Here is a 26413-nt window from a genome sequence, read left to right as displayed (position 1 = left end):
TGGATATTGGTATTGGATAAAATATTTATACTAAAATATGGCACCGTTGCACAGGTATTTGGTATCATTGATTGCATTTACTTTCATAATTAAATACTATATAGCTAACTTTTCTGGTAAGAAGATCAATGTAAAGTTAATAATGGTAAGGTGAATTTGACAGAATATCCTTCTGTGAAAGAATAGCTAAACCTGTGCCGACACATATTCTTCTGTAATGTAGTATTATCATGCCCCAATTAGCTTCTTTGCTTCCAAAAAATAATGACCAAGGAAAGAAATAATCCGAACCAAATGGTTGAACCAGTGATACATTTACCTTTCCAAGTCCTGGTTAAATGATAGCTTTTTCTGGTTTGTTAACCAAGCAGTTAACTGGTACAACCATGACCTAGTGAGCATTCCAGTTTACTGACTGGTCAAAACCTGATAATATTCTTGAACTTCTTTTCCAGATTGAAGCATAGAAGGATCAAACAAATTCAGCCACTCTACCATGCTTTAAGGACTGAAGTATAGTAGAAGATACAGGGTATTCCCCTTAGTTGTAATTTGGGGCATTTAGAAAGAGAGAAATAGAAGAAAATTTGAAAACATGTACAAGAACACACCTGAGAATATGTTGAGACATTGGTTCATCCATCTTGGGTTGGGTGGTCTTTAAATGGTTTGAAGATTTGAGTTGGACTAGTTATAAGTCTCAATGGAATGAGATTGCGAGACAAATATTATTTTGCCTGATTTTGGTGTATATTAGGTCATTGAACTGATTATAATTTTTGCATTTGATGCATACTCTCATGTATCTAGAACTCTACTAATACTTTCCTTCTTTTCAATATTATATATTGAAATCACCAGTCACCTATAAAAATGACGGTTAACTCACTAGGAGATTGAACTAAAATTTCCATTTTCTGCCTTACCAATAACCTTTTGAAGTTTCCCATAGTTTAATGAACATACTCCATTGATACAAGGTCAGACATTTTGAAATCAGCTAATCAGAGATAAATATGTTCAAGTTAATAGAAATCTATCATCAAAGTAAGCATGAGATGGTAAGAAAGGATTGCCTTATAAAATTGTCAATAAGGTACATGTTTTTAGTGGATGGCTGGGATAGTGCCCCTAATCTCAACATGGCAACATTAAACCAATGAACATTATAATTTTGGACAATGAAGACAATAAAAATTTCTGATTTTAGAAATGACAAGATAATACAAATACAAAACTAGGTTTACACTCAATTATAGGTCGTACCACTTGAGCAGAACTATCAAAATGATATGTTTTGAATAACTAGACCCACCAAAGAGTGAAAATTAATTCCAAATAGTAGATTAAAATCAAAATATATGCTCCTTTATACATGCACCTTGTTCTCCATATTGTAGTCTCGGGCAAGCTTTACCTTGTTTAGCAATTAGTTGAGACATCCATAGGACCAACCCAAAATTTGAACTAGTTTGGTATGTGTATGTATGTTGTTTAGACATCCATAGGAATAACCCAAATTTCTGTTCTTATTAGTTTGATAGTTTGATTGGTAGGACGGGCATTGTTAACCAAAATAACCCAAATTTTCATATATTTAATTCAAAATAGTACATAAAAATAGTTTTTGGACCAAAAAGTTGCTTATAATGGGAATAGTTAAGGAAACACTAGAATGCTTTTATATTGAACTATGGAAGATTAGTGTGATGTGTATGATCAACTCTGTTAAACTGAACCTTGGCAATATCAATGGAGAGAGAGAGAGAGAGAGAGAGAGGAAAGTCCATTGTGATGGATGACCTGGAAACTGCAGGCATAGGGCAATTGTATCTGAACATCTCTCCATACAAGTACAGTGAACATGGCGCAGGAACAGAGCCTGAAACAATTATTTGACAAATAGATTACATCATAGAGGGACATGCATAGGCGAATTGTATGTGGAGATCTCTCCATACTTCACTTTTTTTTCTAAAGAATATACTGACATTACATTTTTAATTTTACTTTACATTTGACAAACACAACACACAAAGCAAACATATCTACTTTCCCCACACAAACCTGTAACGGTTTTCTATTAGTCAACCGCATCCACTAAAACCTGTAACGGTTGGATTGCTCACTCCATAAATCATAACTCTGTAAAATATAAGCTGATAAAAGGATTTAAATAGTACCTACTATATAGCACCCAACAAGGCAGAAGGGGAATAAATTCGCATTTCACGTCCATTCTTGTATATGAAGTGGTTTGTCTCAAATGCTGTTTTTCTATTAGTGATGATGAAGAATGTTACAAACCACACTAAGATTAAATGGTCTTTCTTGCTTAATTTCATCAATCAACATACCTAAGTTGTTGGTGATCATTCAAAGATATGGGTGTGGAGAAACGAACTGACATTGGGATCTCTGTATTCCTTTACCCAGTACTCATGTTAAATTGATACCTATAGACTGAAAACTAGTGTCATTCATATTTTAATGAAATCTAATGGTATCATTGATTGCATAAAGGTAACAAAGTACCAAATCTGTCTTGCATTGGCTAGGTGGAGTGATAAGTGATGAAAATGGCTCATTTTTGCTTAGCTACTCAGGTGGGGTGATGAGGAGGTTCCAGATCAGGAACTTGATTCAACCTTCTCTTCTTGGTACAGGCATAAAGCCCTCATGATGCATCATCTTATACTAAGCATTGTCAGTAGACACTAAAACCAATCTATTAGTTAACTAGAGGAAGTATTTGTATTTGATAACTGGAGTATTGCTGATTTGTCTAACTAAAATTTTATTTTCTAAGAACTAGATGAAGTATTAGAGAGAACATGGTTCAAGAGAGTCCAGATCGACCAGATATGCTGTCCCCAAGATGCTACCCACACCCTACCCACAATATGCTAGATCTGCACATTGGAAGCAACTCCCCATGAATGACAACATACAAGTACAGAAGATGTTCCCAATTGCAGCTCTAGTGTCTTGTGAGTAGCTTGTGGGTAGTGTCTTTGTGGGTAGACTGGTGGGTGGATTTCACTATTCTACATTATACTTCAGATTTGCTGTACCTTTTTTTTTTCTTGCTGCCTTTATCTTGCACTTTTCTTTCAGTCAAGATCAGGGTAATTGAATAGAAGTGCAGGACAACTACTGCAGTGGATCCCAACACACACACACAGACGTCTCCTTCAAACGCAGGGCCAGGACTAAATAATTTATTTAGTATCGTTGCATCACAATATTGGAAAATCTGCAGTTTCAAGTTTCAAATTTCAGTTCAGATTGTGAGTTCTATCCCTTGAGTTTTACCTAGCTCTGAGTTTGATGGAAGATACTGCATCCAGTAGCCTTTTCCTAATATAAATTGGGATTGTAGTAGAGATTGCCCCTCATTCTGAATTCCATCTTGTAATTGTTAGTGTTCCGTGTTTCGTGTTTCGGGTTTGGTTTGGGACCCACGTTAACATAAAAGCCTCTCCGGGCTTGATTTTTATTTAAGTTAGAAAACAAAGGTTGATTTTGATTTCTAACTAACAACTTTGTAATTTCACAAATCAACATACACACAACCGCTTACGTATAATTTTCAAATAAATTTTATTTAAAACTTTTTCTATTATATAACTTTTTTTTGCTAAAGAATTCTATTTTGATTGGGAGGCCTAGCCGCGTTTTTGAACAAAAACAAAACTCTCCTCCACTCCTGAGTCCTAACGGTTATAAGCCACCTACTTACTTAAAAAGTGAAGTGAAGACCGGCGTTTTCGATCGAATGACCCAACCCAATCCATCTTTTTGATTCTTGTCGTAACACAACTACTAGTACTAGTAGGATTGGAAATTTGGAATCCATTCTTGTTTTGACTCATAACAAACTCAGTTTCCTACTACAACTACAACTAGAAATAACGCAACACTAGGTTGTTTTTTCTCTTCATCTATAAATTAATAGAGCCTCTACTTACGTACCATTACTCTCGCTTACGATCATCAATACTTGTGCAGTTCTGTTTATTAAGTTCTTTTCTTCTTCATCTTCTTCTTCTTCCCACAATGGCCATCAACAATAAGTCGATGCTGTCTCTGTCTCTGATATTTATTATTAGTTGTTTCCTTCTTCCACTTGCTGTTTCTGCTCACCCAAAGGTTTGCTCTTTTGATGCCATATATCAACTGGGAGACTCTATATCAGATACTGGTAATCTGATCCGTGAATCTCCAATCGGGACTTCTTCTGCATTCGCTAGGCTTCCTTACGGTGAAACTTTCTTCAAAAAGCCTACTGGTCGTTGCTCTAATGGCCTTCTTATGGTTGACTTCTTCGGTAATTATTCTTTATATCTAAAATTCTCTTTTTATGCCTTCTCAATGATTAGTGCAGCATCGATCAGAAGTAGTTGGCTACCATCTTATATTTTCTTTTGAATTAGTTCTTCATTCGCATCTTTCTTGGTAATCGATCACAAGTAGTTGGTTCCCTCCTTTCACTAGCTTCTTTTGGATATAACCGAGAAGATTTTTAATTCTTTATTATTATGATTTCTTTGATATTTCTTTATTGGGCTCTTTTTATTATTTATCTCGTTCCTAGTTTCTGTTTTGCTTCACGAATCACGAGAGGATATATAATAATCTCGACCCAGCTTGTGTAAGTTTCCTTTAGAACAGGATTGGTAAGGGTGTAAGCTGGGTCAATTGGGTCAGAGTCAGACCCGATTTAGATTGTATATATGTGGTCCAGACAACTGGACTGGTCCTTTTCTGTTTTTAATCACCACGTCAGTTTTTTTATTATATTGTTCATAAATTGTTCTTTACAATAATCTCTCTCTCTCTCTGTCAAAAAGAAAGAGTTACCATTGCTCATGACAATCATCAGCAATCCATTAAAATTCTGATTCTATATCTATTTCTTCTTTGTATGTACTGCAGCTTCGGCCCTCCATCTCCCTTTTCTTAACCCTTACTTGGCAAGGGATGCCGACTTCAGTCATGGTGTGAACTTTGCAGTGGCTGGGTCTACAGCACTTGACACATCCTTCCTTGCAAAAAACAAAATTGTACCTCCAGTCACCAACAGTTCTCTCTCAGTCCAACTTGGTTGGTTCAAAGACCATCTAAAATCCATCTGCTACACCAATACAGGTATGTCACATTGAACGCTTGATTTAAATTTGCTCAATTATACCACAGTTACAGTTCTAATTAAGAAGATTACTCTTTAGTTTCAGTTGTTGAATTGCCTATTTTCTTTGATCTTTGTTTAGAGTGTGCCCACAAGCTCGAAAAGGCCTTATTTCTAGTGGGAGAGATTGGAGGGAATGACTATAACTATGCATTCTTTCAAGGAAAAACCATAGGAGAGATTCAGAGTTTTGTGCCTTATATCCTCCAGAAAATCAAGGATGCTGCTAGAGTAAGTCTCTTGTCTACCTCCTCAACATTACCATTTTATATTTCCAAGCAAAGGTTCTTTAATTTGTAATCTTGATTGATTAGTTTTTACTTAGTTGAAATATTATTGCTCAAGCTTTATCGTCTCATGTTGTTTGCAGAAAGTGATAGATCTTGGTGCACGAACAGTGATCGTTCCAGGCAATTTCCCAATAGGATGCATGCCAATCTATCTCACAGCTTTTAGAAGTGATGACCCAGCAGCTTATGATGAACTCAAGTGCCTGAAAGGCTTGAATAACTTGGCAATGTTTCACAATGATAACCTCCAAAGAGCACTGAAACAGCTGAGGAAGGAGTACCCTGATGTCACTATTGTATATGCTGACTACTACACTGCCCTTCAGTGGGTACTAAGCCATGCTCCTTCTCTTGGTAAGTTTGCTTTCATCTTCTGTGGCCAAATAATCATTTTGTAGCTTGATAGGAAAATTAAAAATCAATTATCAATCCCTTTTTCCTCATTCCGTATATCTTTATCTTGGAGTACAGGATTTGAAGAGAAATCTCTACAGAAAGCCTGCTGTGGAACTGGAGGTGACTACAACTTTGATCTGACTAAGATGTGTGGAGCTCCTGGGGTTCCAGTTTGTCCTGACCCAGAAACACACGTGAGTTGGGATGGCATCCATTTGACAGAGAAAGCTTACAAGCATATGGCAGATTTCCTTATGCACAGCATAATGCCAGAAATCCAGTGTGTTATTTGAATCAGTTTTGGTGCAATAGTCACAAAGCTTGATTAGAAAGAGATTACTAATTCAATTGTTTGGAACCTCATTTTGGGTCTAGTGTTTTACCCTTCTTGTTTTCTTTCTTTTTTCTCTCTCTCTTCTTAATCTTGTAAGGTAACCATTAAACTTTTATGAAATTTGTGTAAAGAGTGATGAGAAGCATTAAACAAGTTCTTAAGTCAGTCCTGAAACCATTCCTGTTTCTGAGTGCAATTCAATTGGTTTGTTAGTTTAACCACTGAACCTGTTTTAAACTGTTGGTCCCAGTCCTGCTGGTTTTTAAAAGCACTGGTGATAATATATGCTAAACTCTTGGCTCACAGACTTGCGCATGGTAATTGTGAGTTGTGACATTAAATCAGAGACCACAACTTTGGATGTCAAGAAATCACCCTTTCAGTGGCAAATCCAAATTCAAACATTTTAAAAGAGTTATTAATCGTTAGCTTACTCCAACATCGAAAATCTAGTGCTAATGGAGATTTGATTGGTTGTTTCCACCACCTTAAGGGAATTTTTCCAGTTTTGTAACATAAAGATAAGAGATCTTTACTACCTAGGAATATTTCAAGTTTTAGTAGCAAGCTTCAGCCCGGATAGAGCCCTTTATTTGGTTGATCTTTATGATAGTTTGCACAGATTGCTTGAACCACCTGGTTATTGTGAGTGGTAGCATTTTTGGAAGAGGTGCTTAAAAGCAATGTTTTAAGTGGGGTATCAATGACCACTCATTGCAGAAAACATAAACTTCCATTTCGCCTATGCAATTGTATGTGGACATCTCTCCATACAAGTACAGTGTACATGGCGCAGGAACAAAGCCTGAAACAATTATTTGACAAATAGATTACTTCATAGAGGGACATGCATAGGCGAATTGTATGTGGAGATCTCTCCATACTTAAATTTTTTTTCTAAAGAATATACTGATTTACAACTGACATTACATTTTTAATTTTACTTTACATTTGACAAACACAACACACAAAGCAAACATATCTACTTTCCCCACACAAACCTGTAATGGTTTTCTATTAGTCAACAGCATCCACTAAAACCTGCAACGGTTGGATTGCTCACTCCATAAATCATAACTCTGTAAAATATAAGCTGATAAAAGGATTTAAATAGTACCTACTATATAGCACCCAACAAGGCAGAAGGGGATAAATTCGCATTTCATGTCCATTCTTGTATATGAAGTGGTTTGTCTCAAATGCTGTTTTTCTATTAGTGATGATGAAGAATGTTACAAACCACACTAAGATTAAATGGTCTTTCTTGCTTAATTTCATCAATCAACATACCTAAGTTGTTGGTGATCATTCAAAGATATGGGTGTGGAGAAACGAACTGACATTGGGATCTCTGTATTCCTTTACCCAGTACTCATGTTAAATTGATACCTATAGACTGAAAACTAGTGTCATTCATATTTTAATGAAATCTAATGGTATCATTGATTGCATAAAGGTAACAAAGTACCAAATCTGTCTTGCATTGGCTAGGTGGAGTGATAAGTGATGAAAATGGCTCATTTTTGCTTAGCTACTCAGGTGGGGTGATGAGGAGGTTCCAGATCAGGAACTTGATTCAACCTTCTCTTCATTCTTGGTACAGGCATAAAGCCCTCATGATGCATCATCTTATACTAAGCATTGTCAGTAGACACTAAAACCAATCTATTAGTTAACTAGAGGAAGTATTTGATAACTGGAGTATTGCTGATTTGTCTAACTAAAATTTTATTTTCTAAGAACTAGATGATAACTGAAGTATTAGAGAGAACATGGTTCAAGAGAGTCCAGATGGACCAGATATGCTGTCCCCAAGATGCTACCCACACCCTAGCCACAATATGCTAGATCTGCACATTGGAAGCATCTCCCCATGAATGACAACATACAAGTACAGAAGATGTTCCCAATGTGCAGCTCTGGTGTCTTGTGAGTAGCTTGTGGGTAGTGTCTTTGTGGGTAGCAGATCTGAGCTCAGTTTAAGAGACTGGTGGGTGGATTTCACTATTCTACATTATACTTCAGATTTGCTGTACCTTTTTTTTTTTTCTTGCTGCCTTTATCTTGCACTTTTCTTTCAGTCAAGATCAGGATAATTGAATAGAAGTGCAGGACAACTACTGCAGTGGATCCCAACACACACACAGACATCTCCTTCAAACGCAGGGCCAGGACTAAATAATTTATTTAGTATTGTTGCATCACAATATTGGAAAATCTGCAGTTTCAAGTTTCAAATTTCAGTTCAGATTGTGAGTTCTATCCCTTGAGTTTTACCTAGCTCTGAGTTTGATGAAAGATACTGCATCAAGTAGCCTTTTCCTAATATAAATTGGGATTGTAGTAGAGATTTTATCAAACAAGGTATGATCCCATACAGCTTTTATAGCAAGTGGCAGATTGCATATTTTGCACTTGTTGCTTAGGTGTTGTGAAATCTTTTGCTAGCGGATGCTTCACAGCTTAGACAAGAGCTAACAACAAGAAACTTTGTAGAGGAACTGAGGAAGTGCATTTTCCGGTCTCCACTTCAGATAATTAATCTGTTTGTGTACCTTGTGATTATTTTCTGTGGTTGAATTCTTCAATCACTTGTCTTAAAGCCACAGAAGAATTCTCTCAAGTATCCCTGACATCCAATTTGGATGGTTGGCTAGTGGGTAGTGGCACTGGCACCATTTGATGATTTATTTTTTGTAAGTTGTGATTGAAATTCTAAGTGGAGTTTGTTTATGCTGCAATTCATTTCAGTGGATACATATTTGCGGTGCAGAGTGGTTGTGATTATCAAGTGGAAGATAACACTTTGATCCATCCACCAGTATTGAACTTGTTAGAAACTATATTTAGTGTTGGTAATCGATTACTGCACTTCTAGTCGATTCTCATGGAAAGCGTTGGGTAACAGGGCAAGGCATCACTGGCTTGGCAGCATGTTGATTCAGCAAGTAATTCATACTGAAAAATCATCTGATTATAAAAAATTGTTGGAGCCAGTTATCTTGGATGATGTATCGGTTAGGTGCAAATTATTGTAAAAACTAATGTCCATGTTACCTCCTGCTTTACTGCTAGAAACATAACTACATCCTGTTGATTTTTGTTTTGTTTAGATCAAGTGGCTTTATTTTTGAGTTTTATTGGAGAGATCAGATATTTTTTGAAGCCTTGGTGTTGTCTGGTTATTTGTAGTGTATTGGACTCCACACCTTTGGCTACAGTGGAATTTGAGTGTGCGTGTGTATCTATTAGGTGGGCTACCTTGGTACATTGGGTACTATGAACCTGGATTGCATCCATGACTGAATTTGAAAAATCTGGTATCCATGGATCAGACTTGTATCAATGTTCCATACATTGCCTATTACCCCAAAGGGCCCATACGCAAATCATGTCGACATTTCACCATGCTGCGCCATATACCAATGAAGCATTTTTCTTGTATTTTCCAGTCCAGAAAGAACCTGCAACATAAAGTACCACCAGAGCTGAGGTATTTAGCTCGTAAGATTTGGGCCCATAAAGCATTAGTCTTTAAGAATCTGCAACATAACCTCATAAGTAAAGCTCTATTTTGTTGTAAGATATTTTTAAGGCCAAGCCCACCCTCTTCCTTTGCTTTAGTCATAAGATTCCAGTTTGTTAAGTGCATTAGTGTTTCGTGTTTCGTGTTTCGTGTTTTGTTTGGGGCCCACGTTATCATAAACGCCTCTCTTGGCTTGATTTTTATTTAAGTTAGAAAACAAAGGTTGATTTTGATTTCTAATTTCACAAATCAGCATGCATGATTGAAGAAGATCGAGCCAGAATGGTTGAGACACACCACCGCTTATGTACAATATTCAAATAAATTTTATTTAAAACTTTTTTTTTGGTAAAGAATTCTATTTTGATTGGGAGGCCTAGCCGCGTTTTTGAACAAAAACAAAACTCTCCTCCACTCCTGATTCCTAACGGTTATAAGCCACCTACTTACTTAAAAAGTGAAGTGAAGGCCGAAGTTTTCGATCGAATGACCCAACCCAATCCATCTTTTTGATTCTTGTCGTAACACAACTACTAGTACTAGTAGGATTTGAAATTTGGAATCCATTCTTGTTTTGACCCATAACAAACTCAGTTTCCTACTACAACTACAACTAGAAATAACGTAACACTTGGTTGTTTTTTCTCTTCATCTATAAATTAATAGAGCCTCTACTTACGTACCATTACTCTCGCTTACGATCATCAATACTTGTGCAGTTCTGTTTATTAAGTTCTTTTCTTCTTCATCTTCTTCTTCCCACAATGGCCATCAACAATAAGTCGATGCTGTCTCTGTCTCTGATATTTATTATTAGTTGTTTCCTTCTTCCACTTGCTGTTTCTGCTCACCCAAAGGTTTGCTCCTTTGATGCCATATATCAACTGGGAGACTCTATATCAGATACTGGTAATCTGATCCGTGAATCTCCAATCGGGACTTCTTCTGCATTCGCTCACCTTCCTTACGGTGAAACTTTCTTCAAAAAGCCTACTGGTCGTTGCTCTAATGGCCTTCTTATGGTTGACTTCTTCGGTAATTATTCTTTATATCTAAAATTCTCTTTTTATGCCTTCTCAATGATTAGTGCAGCATCGATCAGAAGTAGTTGGCTACCGTCTTATATTTTCTTTTGAATTAGTTCTTCATTCGCATCTTTCTTGGTAATCGATCACAAGTAGTTGGTTCTCTCCTTTCATTAGCTTCTTTTGGATATAACCGATGTAGAATTTTAATTCTTTATTATTACGATTTCTTTGATATTTGTTTATTGGGCTCTTTTTATTATTTATTTCCTTCCTAGTTTCTGTTTTGCTTCACCGAAGGATGTAATAATCTGGTCCCAGGTTGTATAAGTTTTCTTTAGAACAGGATTGGTAAAGGTGTAAGCTGGGTCAATTGGATCAGACCCGATTCAGATTGTATGTGGTCCGGACTTCTGGACGGTCCTTTTCTGTTTTTGATCTCCATGTCAGTTTTTTTATTAGATTGTTCATTGTTCTTTACAATAATCTCTCTCTCTCTCTCTCTCTTGATGAAAATAAAAGAGTGTCCATTGGTCATGATAATCATCAGCATTCCATTAAAATTCTAATTCTATATCTATTTCTTCTTTGTATGTATTGCAGCTTCGGCCCTCCACCTCCCTTTTCTTAACCCTTACTTGGCAAGGGATGCGGACTTCAGTCATGGAGTGAACTTTGCAGTGGCTGGGTCTACAGCACTTGACACATCTTTCCTTGCAAAAAACAAAATTATACCTCCAGTCACCAACAGTTCTCTCTCAGTCCAACTTGGTTGGTTCGAAGACCATCTAAAATCCATCTGTTACACCAATACAGGTATGTCACACTGAACACTTGATTTAAATTTGCTCAATTACACCACAGTTACATTTCTAATTAACAAGATTACTCTTCAGTTTCAGTTATTGAAGTGCCCTTTTTTCTTTCATCTCTGTTTAGAGTGTGCCCACAAGCTTGGAAGGGCCTTATTTCTAGTGGGAGAAATTGGAGGGAATGACTATAACTATGCGTTTTTTCAAGGAAAAACCATAGGAGAGATTCAGAGTTACGTGCCTTATATCGTCCAGAAAATCAAGGATGCTGTTAGAGTAAGTCTCTAGTCAACCTCCTCAACATTACCATTTTATATTTTCCGAGTAAAGGTTCTTTAATTTGTAATCTTGACAGATCAGTTTTTACTTATAGTTGAAATTTCATTGCTCAAGCTTCATCCTCTCATGTTGTGCATGTGCAGAAAGTGATAGATCATGGTGCACGGACAGTGATTGTTCCAGGGAATTTCCCAATAGGATGCATGCCAATTTATCTCACAGCTTTTAGAAGCGATGACCCAGCGGCTTATGATGAACTCAAGTGCCTGAAAGGCTTGAATAACTTGGCAATGTTTCACAATGATAACCTCCAAAGAGCCTTGAAACAGCTGAGGAAGGAGTACCCTGATGTCACTATTGTATATGCTGACTACTACACAGCCCTTCAGTGGGTACTTAGCCATGCTCCTTCTCTTGGTAAGTTTGGTTTCATCTTCTATGTCCAAACAATCATTTTGTAGCTTGATAGGAAAATTATAAACCAATTATCAATCCCTTTCTCCTCATTCCATATATTTTTATCTTGGAGTACAGGATTTGAAGAGAAATCTCTACAGAAAGCCTGTTGTGGAACTGGAGGTGATTACAACTTTGATCTGACTAAGATGTGTGGAGCTCCTGGGGTTCCAGTTTGTCCTGACCCAGAAACACGCGTGAGTTGGGATGGTATCCATTTGACAGAGAAAGCTTACAGGTACATGGCAGATTTCCTCATGCACAACATAATGCAAGAAATCCAATGTGTTATTTGAATCTGCTTTGGTGCAATAGTCACTAAGCAGAAAGAGATTACTATTTCAATTGTATGGTTCCTCGGTTTGGGTCTAGTGTTTTATCCTTCTTGTTTTTTTTTCTTTTTTTTTCTCTCTTTTTTAAATCTTGTAAGGCAGCCATTAAACTTTTATGTCGATTGTGGACCAGTGAACTTCATCTGTATTTGACATCAAAGTTAAAACTTTGAATTATATTGGATTTCAATTAGTAGTCATTATTCCTTGTATTGGTATGGTTTCGTCTTTTTACATTGTAATACAAAGCAGTGTAAAGAGTGATGAGAAGCGTTAAACAAGGTCTTAAAAGTCAATCTTGAAACCGTTCCTGTTTCTTGGTGCAATTCAATTGGTTTGTCAGTTTAACCAATGGCTGAATGGCCAGCTCCATCAAACCACTGAACCAGTTTTAAACCATTGGCTCCAGTCCTGCTAGATTTTAAAAGCACTGGTGCAATATATGCTAAACTCATGGCTCATGGACTTGCACTGGGTAATTGAGAGTTGTGACATTAGATCAGAGACCACACATTTCTGTGTCAAGAAATCACCCTTTCGGTGGCAAATCCAAATCCAAACATTTTAACGGAGATATTAATCGTTAGCCAACTCAAACTTTGAAAAATCTAGCACTGGAGATTTGATTGGTTGTTTCCACCACCTTAAGGGAATTTTTCCAGTCTTGTAACATAAAGATAAGAGATCTCTACTACCTAAGAATCTTTCAAGTTTTAGCAGCAAGTTTCAGCGCTGACAGAGCCCTTTATTTGGTCGGTCTTTTAAGTTAGTTTTGACAGATTGCTTGAACCACCTGCTCATTCCAGAAAACATGAGCTTCTCTAAGAATTAAATTTGTATTGATACTTTGATAGGAAACTATACAGCAGCAATGGCTTACTGTTGAAAAAAAGTGCTTCCTTCTGACTGTAAGCAATGGCTACAAAATAAAATTGTGTAGTACACAGAAAACTGGCATGCTCAAAAAACAGAATGGATCAAGAAACGCATGCCGCACTTCAAGCTAAATAGCCATTATAAGAATGTACAACAGAAGAGCTAATTTGCTTTATTCCATTTATGCGGAGAGACTTTGGGTCTACCCCAGCCTTGTGAGCTGCAATGACACCTATGGCTTCCCAATAGTTTGAAACTTTGACCTGCAGATGGCATTCACCATTCTTTCACATACGGATATACCCAAATGCTTAGATGGCCAAATATAAGGGAAAAAAGTAGTTTATCAAAATGGAAATGCAAGCAAAGGATGTTATACATACCACTTTTATACCAAGTTTATCAGGTGTATCATCCAGAACCGTCTGGTTCTCCTCAACGGCAATTTTCAGAGGCTGCAACATAATTGGTTTAACTCTTTCATGTAATCAGGTCACAGATGCAATGCAGATTTTCACAGTAGGAAAAATACAAAACTTGGACCAAATGAACGAAAACATTTTCCTTTTCTAGGAAGAAAGAAAAGATTTAGATTTGCCTCCCATTACTCAGTTCAGTCGGACATTTCACAAACCACAGAAAGAGGAAAAATGATATGACTTCATGTACTTTACCTTATTTGTTGATCTTCTTGTAAAAGCCAGAGCACCATCCCCACCACAAGCATCAACAGGAAGAATTACACTATCAACATCACTTGAAAATAGACAACCTTTCTCTGAAATGTCAGAGTTCCTTAGTACATATTGGGGTGCTTTACTTAATCCAGCAAGAACACATGGCAAGAAGGTATATCCTATCTGTTTCGCAAGAAATTAAATAGATGCATGAGCACAGAAAATAAATCATAGTTTTGGTGTCACAGAGAGAGAGAGAGAGAGAGAGATTTAGAATCTCCATTTTTTGTTTTTATAATCCATTGAGAAATACCTTGATTAATGGTTGTGATGTTTACCTTTCTATTTTCTTTTTTTATTTTTCATTTGTGTTCTATGTGCTACCGTGTATGTCTTTTTGACTGATAAGAAAGTTTTTTATTATGAAGTAAACAAGAGAAATCCATTTAAGGAATATCGTTCTCTATGAAAAAAAAATGCCTAAAACCATCCTTGTTGGTCTGCTTTTTCATTAACATGTGCTTGTGTAGCTTTAAAGTGTGTCACTGTCCAAGATATCAAATTATTTAGGATGTCTAGAAATATATTTCTATTGTATTTGCAGTTCTCCCAGGGTCCCAGCAGATGTCCGAACTCAGACATGTGAGTATGCCCCAACTAAAGTGTCCGACCCCTCCAAATCACACCATAAGAAAAGAGAAAGAGAGAGAGAGAGAGAGAGAGAGAGAGAGAGTATGAAAAACCTCCAATTATTTAATATTTAGAGAATTTTCTTCATTGAAGCCATTGACTCAATGCCTAGTCGCCTAGAGACCAGAAAACACCTTAAACTAGTTTTACTGACACCCTAAAGATTATGCATCCCACAAGGCCTGGTTGCCAAAAAGGGAAAATTACTATATCCAATTAACTTCCAGTCCCATATGGAGCTCTCCAACTTAAATTAACTGCTTTTAAGATATATATAATGACATGTGACGATTTTAGGCTCAGAAGTTATCTAAAAGTCACATGATACTGTGTCACTTCTGACTGCTCAAGGAATTAAATCATGGGATTGTATCATTACACTCCAAAAAGAAACCCTAGAAACTAAACTGTCCTGTTTTTGAGACTATAATTTGAAGGCATTTCCATTGAAAAATATAAGGGTATTTCCAACTAAGACACTAGTTGTAGCAAGATGCTAAAGGAAGAAAAATGTCCATAAATGGATAACAATGAATGTTCTAAATAATATTTTTTATTTATGAATTTACATTTTTCAGCTACAAATTAACATATGGAAGGATCAATAATTATCTCTACTAACCAGACAAAAGATTTAACTGACCTCCTCAGCAGCTGACCTTGGGCATAAAGATAAGCTTATAGGAAGTGGCAATAATGCAGGAGCATGTGCACAAGGGATCTGGAACTCCTTCACCACTAGATGGCTTATAACTGCCTCCACTCCTGCGAGCAAATCAATTCCCTGCAATATATTAAAAACAAGAACTCATTGAGCAATTCTAGCATCATGGGTTTCTTCTATCACAAACCTCAAATGAGTACAAAACATAAGCAGGTGTTTTTTGTATAGACGCAGGGGTGGTGGATTTTGTGTCTTGTCCTTTATGATTCAAGGGACCCATGACACTAGCATCCACCAAAATTATAAGATGCTTGGTGTTGTTCCATCATTGAAATTAGATGCTAGGTTTTTAGTGAAGAATCTGAGTTGGGTGAATGAGGGATTCGATTTGGCTTTTCTTCTGCTTGATCTTGACTGGCCTAGCTTGACTTCTCAGGTTCATAGTGGGATTCCAATGCCCACCTAAACTGGGATTTCCATTTAATAACTAGTGTCAGGGGAAAAGGGGAAGTTGATGTAGAATAGTTATGCAAGAAAGATAATCTAACCAAGACAAATACAAACTATGGGTTTAGAATAAGGTAATCTTGATATAAGATTAAGAGTACAAAAATAAAAGGAACAACAAATATAGAGAAATAATATAAGATTGAAAAAGATAATGGAGTCTTGCAACAAGAACCTCTACAGTCTACAACAGCTAGAGTGCCACTAGCCAGCATGGGTTGTCCAAAAGAATAATTATTACACATGTTTACTGAACTTAAAACAGAGCCATAAAGATCAAAAAATCTATTTTTCCTAAAGCCAAAGTGTTAATAACTATATTATAGAAAAATAAGAAACCAACTATAACCCTAAGGGTCTGTTTGATTGCTGAGAAAATTGGACTGAGAAAGGATGGGATGAGAAATGTTGGGATGAGAAGAGGAAAATTTATTTTCTCAGTTAGTTATAATGTGTTTGTTTGCTGAGAAAATTTTTGTGAGAAAATCCACTTTCTAGTGTTTGTTTTGCAAGAAAATTTATAGGAGAAAAATCATGCTAAACTGTAAAAATGCATGTAATTTACTTTTATGACAACTTGCACCCCCTAAATGTTGGGATGACAAGTTGCTTGCTCTCAAATGTTTCAACAGAATTTACATGTGCATAACCAAATCTCTACATTCAACCATCAGCAACTCCCTGCAGGTTATTTTTTCCTTTATCTTTTCCATAAATCATTATCTGCAGTTCTTAATGAAGATATGTGCTCTTTGAGAGAGTATCCAGTGCAAGAAGAATCAATTACCTCCGTGGAATAAGGGGACAAGATGAGAAAATGGGAGAATATATTTGTTGTTATGATGATTTTATATGTTCCATAACCCGTTTGTTGAACAAAGTTAGTTATTTATCTTGGGATCCAAAAGTCTATTTTTAGTTGCTCCCACTGTCATGTTTCTTTAAATGAATTAATTTTCTATTATCTTCATTCTTCCTTTTCTATGCTAAAAGTTGCAATTTTCTAATTGACTTTGCAACCATTGAGGCCATTCAAAGCATAGATTCATACATGAGCAAGTTCAATATGATGAAATGATGAAGCTGCCTCAGAAAAATTCATCCTTTCCATGAGGATAACTGAGACTACATTTGTGCGATTGTACTTTTTAAAATGTGATCAGAAAGTGCCAATGTAGGAAATAAGTCTATCCACAATTTTTAATAATAAATAAGTTTGCAATCTGGAAGTGAGGATAACTGAGACCACATTTGTGCAATTATACTTTTTAAAATGTGATCAGAAAGTGCCAATGCAGGAAGCAAGCCTGTCCACAATTCCTAGTAGTAAATAAATCTATGTTCAATCTGACATTGTTACTTCCCTTTGGCTTCTCTGCCTAAAAACAGCAGCCTCCAGAAGACCTATGGAAAGTGGCAATTGAAAAGAGCTGGTTTCTTCCTCTTGTAAGGAGTTTCTCATAATAGTTTATGGGCCTCTCCAAATTATTTTTGGTGGTGCTCACAATGCAGTCTGAGTTCAGAAAAGAAATATTCATTTTTCTTATATGAGAAAGAAGATATGTTTCAATTTTTCACTCCATTGAAGTAGATAAGCATCAATATCTTTGGCTTGGGTCCAAAGGAGCTTTGCTTTGGTGAACAGGGAGATATTTGCATAAGTTGGAACCACCGTAGGAAACAGAGAAAATACTGTAATAGTCTTATAGAGATGAACTCCCCTCTAGGATGCTAATGGATATTTAAGCTCAATGTTGACAAGAATTTGTTTGTGAATCTGAGTTCAGCATGTGTTGGGTCCATTTTTGTGAATATGCATGTGGATTGGTGATGAGCTTGTTAATCTTATTATTTCCCACATTCAGAGATGTAAATGAAGCCACAACAAAAGCTTCCAGGAATACTCCGCTCCTTTGTTATGTCTCCTGTTTCAACTTTCAATTCAAGGATAACTCTTAAGTTCCATTATATGGGTAAGGAAATTTAACCAGCCAGAGTAGAAGACCAGCTAGTAGGTACACTGAGAATATGAAGCAATCAAAGTGTAGATTGGGATCACACTACCCCATGTTATTGCTAGTGCATCTTTAGAGAATATTGTAAAAGCATGTTCTGACCATAGGGAGTAGTTTTAATATTTAACATATACTATTGCTACAAGTTGCCTCCAATTGCTATAATTTTAATCTTTAGAGAATATTGTAAGAGTTGATCAATCTTAAAGAAAGTACAATAAGAATTGAGATTCATATGGGGGCAAGTAAAATCAAAATAATCTTCTATCAAATAACTGTATCTGGGATTTCTAATATTATTAGGTCAGTGATGTGAGAAACCACCCTGCCCCCCACCCCCACCCCCGCCCCCGCCCCCGCCCCCGCCCCCGCCCCCACCCCCGAAAATAAAAAGAAATTAATTATGGACAAAGACAATAGAAGGACAAAAATAATAACACTATATATTAATTGTGTCTTTGCATGCCATAATTAAAAAGAGTTGCCCAAATTGCCAAATAATATCATTACCATAACTATAATTTTGGTAGGTAACTGAATCTGGGACACAAGTGACTGCAAATGAGCATAGCTGCCTGCAGAAGAGGAAAGGAGCATATGAAAAGGAAAATATCAACTAGGTGCAAGAACTCCTCATACAAATTGGAATGTCACACTTTCTGTTTTTCAGTTACATTACTCACATATAGGATGAAGAGAATAAAATCTAGCTCGCTATTAGCACTGTCATGAAAAACAACAGGATGCGAATGACAAGACAATTAAATAAGAAATGATTATTTACTGTGTAATGTAGAGAATTTCAGACTTAGTTATGGCAAGTAGGAAACCAAAACCAGTAGTAGGAAGATGACACATTGAAATGATCACAACTCATTGTAGTGAACAAAATAACTTAAGTTGGGCTCTATATCCACAGGTTTCGAGTCCATCAACTTATAATTCACTTAATAAATGCCATCCTATCACATTGAAAGCAAGCTATACCCCATCATCTGTGAAGAGAGGCAAGCATAGGGAAGAATTGAGATGCCTTATACCAGTGGAAGCCTTACTGACAATCACAATCTTATCATTATCAATTTATAATCAAATAGCTTAGTTAATATTCCCTGGAAAACCAAAGATTTCTCCAATCTCCATATGTAAATACCTCTACATAGTTTCTGAATAACTTTTGCCATTAGTGAAGAAGAGCCATAAATATTTAAAGACAAAGAAACAAGCATATCCAATAGGGCCAGGGGGTTTCAGAATAAGGAAGCCATTAAGGATTCATTCTTCAATTACAACAGAAGGGTGCAGCTTATAAATTCCCAAAGAGTAATAGTACATGATTGCAAAGTACTGGAAGCACACATTAACAAAAGAAAAATGAAAATAAAAAAAAAAAGAAAAACATCAATATGGATTAAAGGACCAGAATCAAATGGTAAAGTAAAATAGACAGAGCTAGTTAGGGTATATCTAACTACTGTCTGAATGAAGAAGATGTCTAATCGAAATGTGGGTGAGATTAAGAAACTGTTTGCACAGGGTACCTATCAATGCAATCTTCCCAGGGACCCTTGGGAGAAGGCTTTACATGCCGAAGAGCTTCCCAGACAGCACTGTTACACTTGAAACCACTTCCGAATGCAATCTGCCACACACGGTGGCCCTTGAGCATCCTCCCCTTGGCCTCTGTGTAGGCCAACTCATACCAAATGGAGCTTGACGATGTATTGCCGAAACGGTGGAGGGACATCCGAGAAGCCTCAACATGTACCGGCATCAGCTGTAGGTTCTTCTCCAGTTCATCAATCACAGCCCTTCCTCCGGCATGTATGCAGAAATGATCGAAAGCCAGCTTGAAGTCCGGAATGTATGGCTTCACCTTTGCATTGAACAGCTTCTTCGCCACTAGAGTTGCAAAGAAGAGAAGCTGCTCATTAATTGGGAGGACAAGAGGACCGAGGGTGGTAATGTTGGTCTTCAGAGCTCCTCCAGCAATTGCCCGAGAAATTTTCTTAGCTTTTTCTTTTCTCACTGGGGTCGCACTATTTTGGTGCGACCCCGCTCACTTAATTTTGGGATCCCGCGTCCCTCTTGTTTCTCATCCCAAAACACTGTTTACCAGTAAACAAACACAAGAAAGGAAGAATAATTCAGGAATATTCCCTTTTCTCATTACTTTCTCAGCATCAAACAGACCCTAAGTAAATCTTATAACCTTGGATATCCTCATGCTCTAAACAAGCAGTGGCCATTGCATTGTGCAATGGTAATATATCAGGCTGACAAGAATGAGAATGCAGATTTAATTATGACAGTGGCAACTTTGTGAAAAAAAAAACAAAAAGAAAAAAGAAAAAAAAAAGTGCCAGAGGTTGGGTCAGTTCCCAGTCTAACCCTCCCAAGATTTCAAATAGCCAGAACCATCATTGGATATGTCCCTTATCCTCTAAGACAAACCCAAGTTAAATGAGCAGATATAAGGAACTAGGCAACTGGTAAACGTTCCAAATCTTTCAGATATACTAGTGGGGCCTAATGTAACAAATCCATACCATTCTATGAGCTAGCCAAGTGTTCACCTACTGCAAACCACTTACTGGTACACATCAAGACTAGGATAGGATCCACTAATTGGCATGCTGCATGAAAAGAGTTGATACAAAATGGGATCTGCTTCTCTGATTTGAAAGCAGTATTTGTAGACTCACACTTGTCTTGTTGACGTAGCGTTAAAGACAAATAGGTAATCATTAACAACACCCAACCTTCTAATCATTGCTGAAGACAAATATGTGAACTTCAATAACATTCTAATTTCTTTTTTTAGGAAAATTTAACCATAATCATTTCTTTGCTTATCATTGTTATGCTTATACCTTCAGCAACCATATGATTTGCTTATCATGCTTGCCAAAATGTTGAACCTTCCTCCGACGATGATATCTACATCGTTCCAGGGTATGCATGCATCTATTTTTTTTTTTTCCGAAAAGAGGTAAGGTAACTTCATTAATAACAGAAATGAAGAATACAGAGAGACCCCACACAAGAGCCAAACACTAGGCCCAAAGCCCAATAAACATTACAACTCTACAAGGCTTCTAGAACTCAGATGGGCTCCAAACACCCTGGTTTGGAGACCTTTTACAGATGCAATCCAAAACACCAACTTGCCAAATGAAATAGAGATACGACTGTCTTCAGATGCAATCCAAGGCATCTAAATATTTTCTTGATTAAGCAAGTATAGATTCCATAGTATGGTCACGTAGAGTAAAAATTTTGGTTATTGAGAAAGTATGGTCACATTGAGAGCTTCCATATATAACAAGATAAAAGGTAACAGACGTTTTCAGAAAATAAATTTTGATGTTCCAGTCTCCACAAGTCCACATGTCCAAATCCACAAGCACTAGATGTTTCAAAAATATAATCTTTGACATTATACATGTCTTCAACTCTGCAGTCACTACTTTAATATATTATATAGGCATTTCATAACCAATGGCTATAGAAAGGGAACCTATGAAAATAAATGTATCGCTGAATATACCTTCCCCTGTCAGTAGTCTTCCACCTCTTCAATGTCATCATCTGGAAAGCGTCCCACAACTGCAATGGCATTGAGTTCTGCATGGTTAACTAAAGTGTCTACAGCTCTCAATAGTGAATCAGGATGCTTAATCCTTCCTGTTGATTGTCCACACTTCGGATCAACCCACTTCTCAACCTGTGAAAATTGTTAAACTTATTTCACAATCACAAATAAGTATATCTAGCCCAATTTTCCATTGTCCAATCCTCCAAGGTGCATATAAAACTCTTTGATGTATTTTTGAATATTGGTATTGGATACAAAATTTTCACTAGAATTTGATATATCCAACATAATATGGCACCTTTGTACAGGTACTTGGTATCGTTGATTTGTGGCATTGAAAGTCAGTTTATTAATAAGGATTACAATAGGATGTTTCCAATTACAAACAGGAAATAGGTTTCTTTTATTTATTGACATTGAAGAAGAGTTGTATTAAGAGGAGGGGATGAGGGAAGCGCACCTGACATCCCAGAGAACAAGGCTAGTGAAAAACTCTTACAAAATGGTTATGAAGTAAAGGATGGAGTCCAACAGAGAACCTCAGACAACAGATATTTCAGTTCATCATTGAGTAGTATATGAAGATTCAGTTCAATTTGACGAAAATAAGTGAAAATCTCAAAGAAAAAGTCTAGGGGCATTAGGGGAAGCATTTACTCTTTCTACAACTGCGGAGAGTGGCAATTGCCACCTGTTGGCTTCCATGAGGTGTAGTGATAAAAATATAGAGTTTCTTATAAGAAGGCACGGTGGATAAAATTCTATCAGTTCTTCATACCATATAAAGAAGTCAAGCTGAATCTTAAACAATAGAGTATGTAACTCAACAAATTATGACTCTGATTAAGATGAATAACCCGTGAGAGAAAGATAGAGAAATGTAATAGAATTAAGTGAAAATACTAAAATAGTTGGTTGTCCAGCATACTAGTGAAAGTTGATACAGGTGATGTTAATAAAGATTTAGCAAATTGATACTAGAACCATTGAATCTTAGCAGCTCCCTCCATAAGCAATTTTATTATTACATGGAACTGGCACCTCAATACTGAAATGAGCCATTTGATCACCTGACATGCAAATAAAACAAAATATGTACCCAAGTGACAATATACCTGCAAAGGGGTATCCGTGACTATATACTCCAAAACAGGCAATCCAAGGGAAGCCTTTGCTGCATCCGCCACTTGTAAGTGCCGAATTCGAAGCTCTTCTTCAATTCCAGCATCAAGAACCAGCCCTACCTGTCTCAAGTCGAGACCAACATAAAAAATCAAATTTCTTTTACTAAGGGGAGTGAATTGGGCACATCCCATTTTCCTAAACCCCTAATCTTTAATCAAATACTACGTGCCTTACGAAGACAAAAACAGAGAGAGAGAGAGAGACTTTGTTTTGGTGAACAGGCTGTAGCGCCCATGACCCTTCTGCAAACCGATCAAGAGCATAACCTTCGACGTAAAGAACATTGGACATGGGCCAGTAGAGCATAGCTGCATTGAGCACCTGCCCATGTGTCAACTTGTAAACCAAACTACACAGTAAAAGGCTTCAATTATAAATCGAAGTATCAAACTTCGACTTCAATTTTACACAGGGAAGGCTCAAGGTTTAAGGCTTCCCTTAGCATGGAGTGGGGTTTGCATTTTGAGCCGATGTGCCACGCGGTACACAGTAGTACACTGGAGCAAGTGGACCAGTGTTTTCACATGGTGCATATCAGAGCTCACAAGTCACCCTACCGTTTGAACAAAATGTCCAGAATACCCTTACTTCATCATTTTAGGACAAACATAACCAAGAATCAGCTCGAAGTTTTGGGAATGCAGGAAAACTCACATAACGTTGGATAAGGGTTACAAAGACAGAGGGATGACGAATTTCTCTCGTCCTCCCGCCCTGAGCTTAGCAATGGTCGACGCAAGATTAAATGAGACAAGGAGAGAGTAAGTAGATACGTTAGGGTGAGAAATGAGGCAATCAACGACGGTGGAGAGGGTTCGAGCAACCGGCAGAGCATCGCCTGCAAATCCTCCAATGGAGGCACCTACACCAGTTGGGATGATCATCACGCTCGTATACGGTCTCTGCAATTGGACTCCACCATAAACATCACGTCATAAACTCCTCAAAGACCTGCCACTACATCAGAGACGAGTAGCAGAAGAAACAAGAAAGGCGGAGCAACTACCTTGTGGGAGTGAGAATAACTGGAACAGAAGATTCGTAGCTCATTACGTGATCATTACTCTCTAAGCATTTTTGCAGTCTTATGATCTTATCCTATATGGAAAATTCCCGATCAGTACCTGTATTCTAGTGCCACTTTGTTCCCGAACTTTTAAAATGCGATAATTCACTATCAACTTTCAAAACGTAATGATCCAATACCTGTCATTAACTGGTTGTTAAGAAGTCATTAAGTGATATTTTAAAAAGACACAAATGCCTTTCAAGTGTCATCAAATTTTGTTTATCAACTATCTTTTCTTCCATTCCAGAAAGTAGGGGTTATGTATGGTGATCCCAACTTTCTTGAATAGAAAAAGCAAGGATTTGGGACTATTAATTTTTTTTGTTAACGTTTACATAATTCATACATAAAATTTAGATGACACTTGAAGGGCATTTGTGTCTTTTTAAAATATCACTTAACGACGGATTAATAGATAGTTAATGGCAGGTACTAGATTATCATGTTTTGAAAGTTCGAGTATTGAATTATCGCATTTTAAAATTCAAGGACCAAAGTGACACTAGACCCAAAGTACAAGGTACTAATCGGGAATTTTCCCTGTCCTATACCTTGAAGCCCGACCCATGATGATAATTGGGTTGGATATACGAGCCCAACAACTCGGCCAGGAAGTCTGTTAGTTTGATACTTCGCCTTCAACAAAATACTTGACCCATGACGATAATTTTACCCTTTAAGCATTTTTCATCCTACATCCTACATGGGGTATTAACGGAAACATGAATGTTGGGAAAATTCTTGAACAGTACCATGAACTTTGGGGGTTGTGTTAAGTCAGCCTTTGAACTTTAAAGCGTGTCTCTGCAATACTTTGAACTTCAAATTGTGTCTAATAGGTTCCTATCATTAGTTGATCGTCATGCGACATCAGGTATGCATTAAGTAATTTTAAAATGGCAAAATTACCCTTTATGATATTTTTGACCATTTTACCCATTTTTGCCTGAGAGTCAAAAGAATGAAAGGGGAAGAAGGGTTATGAAACCGGATAGGTGATCGTCCTATTACAATTGATTGTTGAATGGGGGAGGTTGAATAGGGGAGCGGGAGATTCACAGTTGATCGGTGTCCAGTTTCATAACCCTTCTTCCCCTTTCCTTCTTCTAACACTTAGATGAAATGGGTAAAATGATCAGAAAAATATCATAAAGGATAATTTTACCATTTTAAAATTATTTAATGCAAGCCCAGATGCAACAATTCCAACAACACCAGCTTCACCAGCACCAAGTGTTGCACAACCTCTCTCAGTATCACTATCAACAGCAGTTCCCCCAACTGCCACCGAACCAACCATTACTTCCACCTCGCCACCCTGCTCTGAAGCCGGTCAAGGCCTCTCCGCAGGATGGATGCCTCCACCAAGGAAAGGCCTCCAAGCCCCAGATCCACCCAAACAGCCAGGCCTCGTCCCCAGGCTGGAGAGAGAGGAAAGTCATCCCCGCCTCGCAGCTCGTAGGCGGGTCGGGAACCTCGCCCGCGAGATCGGCACCTCGGGGCTCCAAACCGGAGTTCCCACTCGCTGAAAACCGATTCGGCGCACTGGCAGCAGCGGACTACCAGCACTCCGGGCCCATCGAGCTCGGCAACACGGAGGCCAGCAGCGCCAGTACAAGGCCCACTCAGTAGCGAAGGCACCGTCGAGGTCGACGAACCACCACCCGTGACTTGTCAGAGCTCAGAGGCAAAGGCGAGACGAGCTCGGACGAGGTAGGAGTTGCCCCGATTCTCTCAGTTCCTTCCCCCCTCGCGTCAGAACTCTTGGCAGTCCCCCTGCCCAGAGATTTCAAGCTCCCGCCTCTAGACAAGTATGACGGGTCCTTCAACCCCAACGACCACGTTGACGCCTTCCAGTCCCAAATGCACCTCGCCAGAGCCAGCGAATCATGCATGTGCGTGGCTTTCACCACCACCCTCAAGGGGGTAGCCCGCACTTGGTACAGGAACCTGGCCCCCGGGTCGATAAAGTGTTGGGCTCAGTTCGTGCAGGTCTTCACTGCACACTTTGTCACCAGCAAACGGTGCCCCAGAGCAGAGGAAAGCATCTTCGGGGTAGTCCAAAGGGAAGGAGAACCCATACGGGGCTACATCAAACGATTCAATGAAGCATGCTTACAGATACCGCGGTTAGACCCCGCGGTGCAGCTCACCGCAGCAAAAAGAGGAGTGACGCATAAGGAATTCAAATGGCACATGGTAGCTAACCAGCCCGCGACCGTGGCCGAGTTCCTCAAGCTCGCGGACAAGTTCATGAGGACTGAGGAGGAAATCAACCAAAGAACCGAGGGCGGAAATGAGAAAAGAAAGAGGGATGGCGAGCCCTCTAACTCAGCCGACCGAAAAAACCCGGCCCGGGACCCAAAACCGAACCAGTCGTTCCGAGCTCCCCTGCCAGTTCGGATGGATTACACGCCACTGAACACAAGGCGGACCGAGATCCTAATGACGATTAAGGACGCCCCATACGTGAAATGGCCACCTCGCCTAA

At 38.0% G+C, this 26413-nt stretch overlaps 4 protein-coding genes and 1 pseudogene across 4 annotated transcripts; 2 read left to right on the top strand and 3 right to left on the bottom strand.

The window, feature by feature from the left end:
- Nucleotides 1-3945: 3945 nt before the first annotated feature.
- LOC104591187 (acetylajmalan esterase-like) lies at nt 3946-6373 on the top strand. Its single transcript, XM_088886576.1, has 5 exons — nt 3946-4330; nt 4939-5151; nt 5274-5422; nt 5562-5835; nt 5953-6373. The coding sequence occupies exons 1-5, from the start codon at nt 4060-4062 to the stop codon at nt 6168-6170; spliced, it is 1125 nt and encodes a 374-aa protein (XP_088742702.1). The 5' UTR covers nt 3946-4059; the 3' UTR covers nt 6171-6373.
- Nucleotides 6374-10461: 4088 nt separating this feature from the next.
- Nucleotides 10462-12799, top strand: LOC148792130 (acetylajmalan esterase-like). Its single transcript, XM_088886659.1, has 5 exons — nt 10462-10772; nt 11366-11578; nt 11702-11850; nt 11997-12270; nt 12388-12799. Exons 1-5 carry the CDS (start codon nt 10502-10504, stop codon nt 12603-12605), a joined length of 1125 nt encoding a protein of 374 aa, XP_088742785.1. The 5' UTR covers nt 10462-10501; the 3' UTR covers nt 12606-12799.
- Nucleotides 12800-13523: 724 nt separating this feature from the next.
- On the bottom strand, nt 13524-19751 carry LOC148792129 (uncharacterized). The gene is made up of 6 exons (XM_088902615.1): nt 19612-19751; nt 18581-18645; nt 15528-15668; nt 14192-14377; nt 13901-13972; nt 13524-13780 (listed from the first exon to the last, which is right to left on the bottom strand). The coding sequence occupies exons 2-6, from the start codon at nt 18581-18583 to the stop codon at nt 13640-13642; spliced, it is 543 nt and encodes a 180-aa protein (XP_088758741.1). The 5' UTR covers nt 18584-18645; nt 19612-19751; the 3' UTR covers nt 13524-13639.
- LOC148792128 (3-ketoacyl-CoA synthase 4 pseudogene) lies at nt 19587-20319 on the bottom strand (annotated as a pseudogene).
- On the bottom strand, nt 19981-24018 carry LOC148792127 (uncharacterized). Its single transcript, XM_088902616.1, has 6 exons — nt 23860-24018; nt 23627-23755; nt 23058-23174; nt 22784-22912; nt 21621-21797; nt 19981-20178 (listed from the first exon to the last, which is right to left on the bottom strand). Exons 2-5 carry the CDS (start codon nt 23735-23737, stop codon nt 21630-21632), a joined length of 525 nt encoding a protein of 174 aa, XP_088758742.1. The 5' UTR covers nt 23738-23755; nt 23860-24018; the 3' UTR covers nt 19981-20178; nt 21621-21629.
- Nucleotides 24019-26413: the final 2395 nt, after the last annotated feature.

The sequence above is a fragment of the Nelumbo nucifera genome, chromosome 4 (assembly GCF_055504915.1).
Source record: "Nelumbo nucifera cultivar China Antique chromosome 4, China Antique-T2T, whole genome shotgun sequence".
NCBI lineage: Eukaryota > Viridiplantae > Streptophyta > Magnoliopsida > Proteales > Nelumbonaceae > Nelumbo > Nelumbo nucifera.
This window is presented reverse-complemented; position numbering and strand designations above follow the sequence as displayed.